The sequence below is a fragment of the Petaurus breviceps genome, unplaced genomic scaffold, assembly GCF_028583685.1.
Source record: "Petaurus breviceps papuanus isolate PSGF00001 unplaced genomic scaffold, PetGlider_PUasm1.0 287, whole genome shotgun sequence".
Taxonomy (NCBI): domain Eukaryota; kingdom Metazoa; phylum Chordata; class Mammalia; order Diprotodontia; family Petauridae; genus Petaurus; species Petaurus breviceps.
In genome coordinates, this window is record NW_027186029.1 from 450798 (window position 1) to 453131 (window position 2334).

The 2334-nt window shown below is 55.4% G+C and overlaps 2 protein-coding genes and 1 pseudogene across 2 annotated transcripts in view; 1 reads left to right on the forward strand and 2 right to left on the reverse strand.

Annotated features, from left to right (window-relative positions):
• The window catches only part of LOC138167675 (zinc finger protein 850-like), a 762790-nt pseudogene that overhangs the window by 362994 nt on the left and 397462 nt on the right, over positions 1-2334 (reverse strand).
• The window catches only part of SUSD2 (sushi domain containing 2), a 423767-nt gene that overhangs the window by 157304 nt on the left and 264129 nt on the right, over positions 1-2334 (forward strand). The window lies entirely within an intron of this gene.
• The window catches only part of BCR (BCR activator of RhoGEF and GTPase), an 81208-nt gene that overhangs the window by 10126 nt on the left and 68748 nt on the right, over positions 1-2334 (reverse strand). Inside the window, 1 exon segment of the mRNA XM_069096689.1 lies at positions 1654-2035. Within this exon segment, the coding sequence (XP_068952790.1) occupies positions 1654-2035 (382 nt within the window).

Here is a 2334-nt window from a genome sequence, read left to right on the forward strand (position 1 = left end):
GTTTCCCCTCTGGGTAGCCTCGGGTCCTCTCCTAACCCTACGTGTAAGTGGGAACCATAATAAAGGTAAATAACAAGAATGTAAACAAGAAGAGCTGGTGGATGGGCCCCTCGCCCTGGGGCATCCTGGCCCTCCTCTCTCCTTAGCTGTTGGCTCCTTCCTCACTGCCTACTTAACCTTGCCAATGACCCCACTGTTGGCACAAGCTGCTGTGCTAACATCACCAAGCTAGGAAGTCACCAAGGAAGGTAAGAGCCATGTCCAGTCAGTGAGGAAATGGCAGAGCAGGGGCTTGAACTCAGGACCCGGGAGGCCAGGACTCCTTCCCCATCACCTCCAACATACTTCCTGTTTTTCAGGTGCCTACAAGCCTCTGGCTGTGGAAGGAACACTTCGTGGTCATCCCCACGGGCTTCCTGCTGCTGGCCCCCTCTCCCTCTGCATGTGCGCTCTTTCCTTGGCCTCCTCCAATGACCGCTGCCTCCCAGTCCCTCGGCTAGGGCACCTCCTTCATCCTGTCACGTCTGCATGCCCCCGAGGCTCTGCCATAGACAGCCTCCGCTCTCTGCCCCTTATTCCTCAGTGATTCCGTTGCCATGCCTACAGGGGTGGCTCACAGATTCAGGTCCCACATGTCCACCTGCCTGCTCCTGCCCCATGCCGTCCTTGGGATCAACCCCCCAAAATCAGCTCCTCCAACCTTCCAGTCTACCCTCACAGTTGTCCTTGTCCCTTCCTTTCCCTCCAGGCCCAGTGACTCTGTCTCCATGGCAATGCCCCATCTACTCCCTTCCTGCACTCCAAGGAGGCCAAAGCACCTAAAAATGCTTCAGCCAGCAAACCCACCATCTTCTCACTGCGCAAGCAAGGCCACGCGGGCTTAGAGCGTACAGACGCCTGAATTCTAGAGAAAGAGGGTGCCAGGGAAGGAGCAGAAGCACCTTCTCCAGGAAGGAAAGCCGGACAAAGGAGAAACCCAACCAAGCAAAGCTGTCCCGAGAGCACAGAACTGCCCCCTCGACTCAACTATCACATTCCTGGGGGGAAAAGCAGCCCAGCAAGGCCAAGCATGGGCAGAGACTTCTGGGCTGGACACTGGGTGGCCCTGTGCCCTCAGGCACAGGAGAAGGCAGAGAAGATCTGCCTGGGTCCTGTCCTCAAAAATCAGACACTGTCCAGAGCGGTCCAGATCCTGCCTGGGAGGATCCAGATCCTTTCCAGAGTGGTCCAGACCCCATCCTTGAGGATCCAGATTCTGTCTACAAAGATCCAGATCCTGTCCAGAGCGGTCCAGACCCTGTCCAGAGCAGTGCAGACCCTGTCCTTGAGGATCCACATTCTGTCTGCAAAGATCCAGACCCTGTCCAGAGTGGTCCAGACCCTGTCCAGAGCAGTGCAGACCCTGTCCTTGAGGATCCACATTCTGTCTGCAAAGATCCAGATCCTGTCCAGAGTGGTCCAGACCCTGTCCAGAGCAGTGCAGACCCTGTCCATGAGGATCCAGACCCTGTCCTTGAGGATCCAGATCTTGTCCATGAAGATCCAGACCCTATCCAGGAGCATTTAGATCCTGTCTGCAAAGATCCAGATCCTGTCTGGGAGGGTCCAGGCCATGTCCATGAAGATCCAGACCCTGTCCAGAGCAGTCCAGACCCTGTCCTTGAGGATCCAGTTTCTGTCTACAAAGATCCAGATCCTGTCCAGAGCAGTATGGACCCTGTCCAGAGCAGTGCAGACCCTGTCCTTGAGGATCCACATTCTGTCTGCAAAGATCCAGACCCTGTCCAGAGTGGTCCAGACCCTGTCCAGAGCAGTCCAGACCCTGTCCTTGAGGATCCATATTCTGTCCACAAAGATCCAGATCCTATCCTTGAGGATCCAGCCCCTGTCCAGGACGATCGAGATCCTGTCCAGAGCGGTCCAAACCCTGTCCTTGAGGATCCATATTCTGTCCACAAAGATCTGGACCCTTTCCACGAAGATCCAGACCCCATCCAGAATGGTCCAGACCTGTCTGGAACGATCCAGACTCTGTCTGCAAAGATCCAGACCCCTGTCCAGAAGGATCCAGACCCTGTCCATGAAGATCCAGACCATGTCCAGAGCAGTCCAGACCCTATCCAGGAGGATCCAGATACTGTCCACGAAGATCCAGACTTTATCCAGGAGTATCTAGATCCTGTCTTCAGAGATCCAGACCCTGTCTGGGAGGATCCAGATCCTGTCTGAGAGGATCTAGACACTGTCTGCAAAGATCCAGACCCTGTCCAGAGCAGTCCAGACCCTGTTCAGGAGGATCCAGATCCTATCTTCGAAGATCCAGACCCTGTCCAG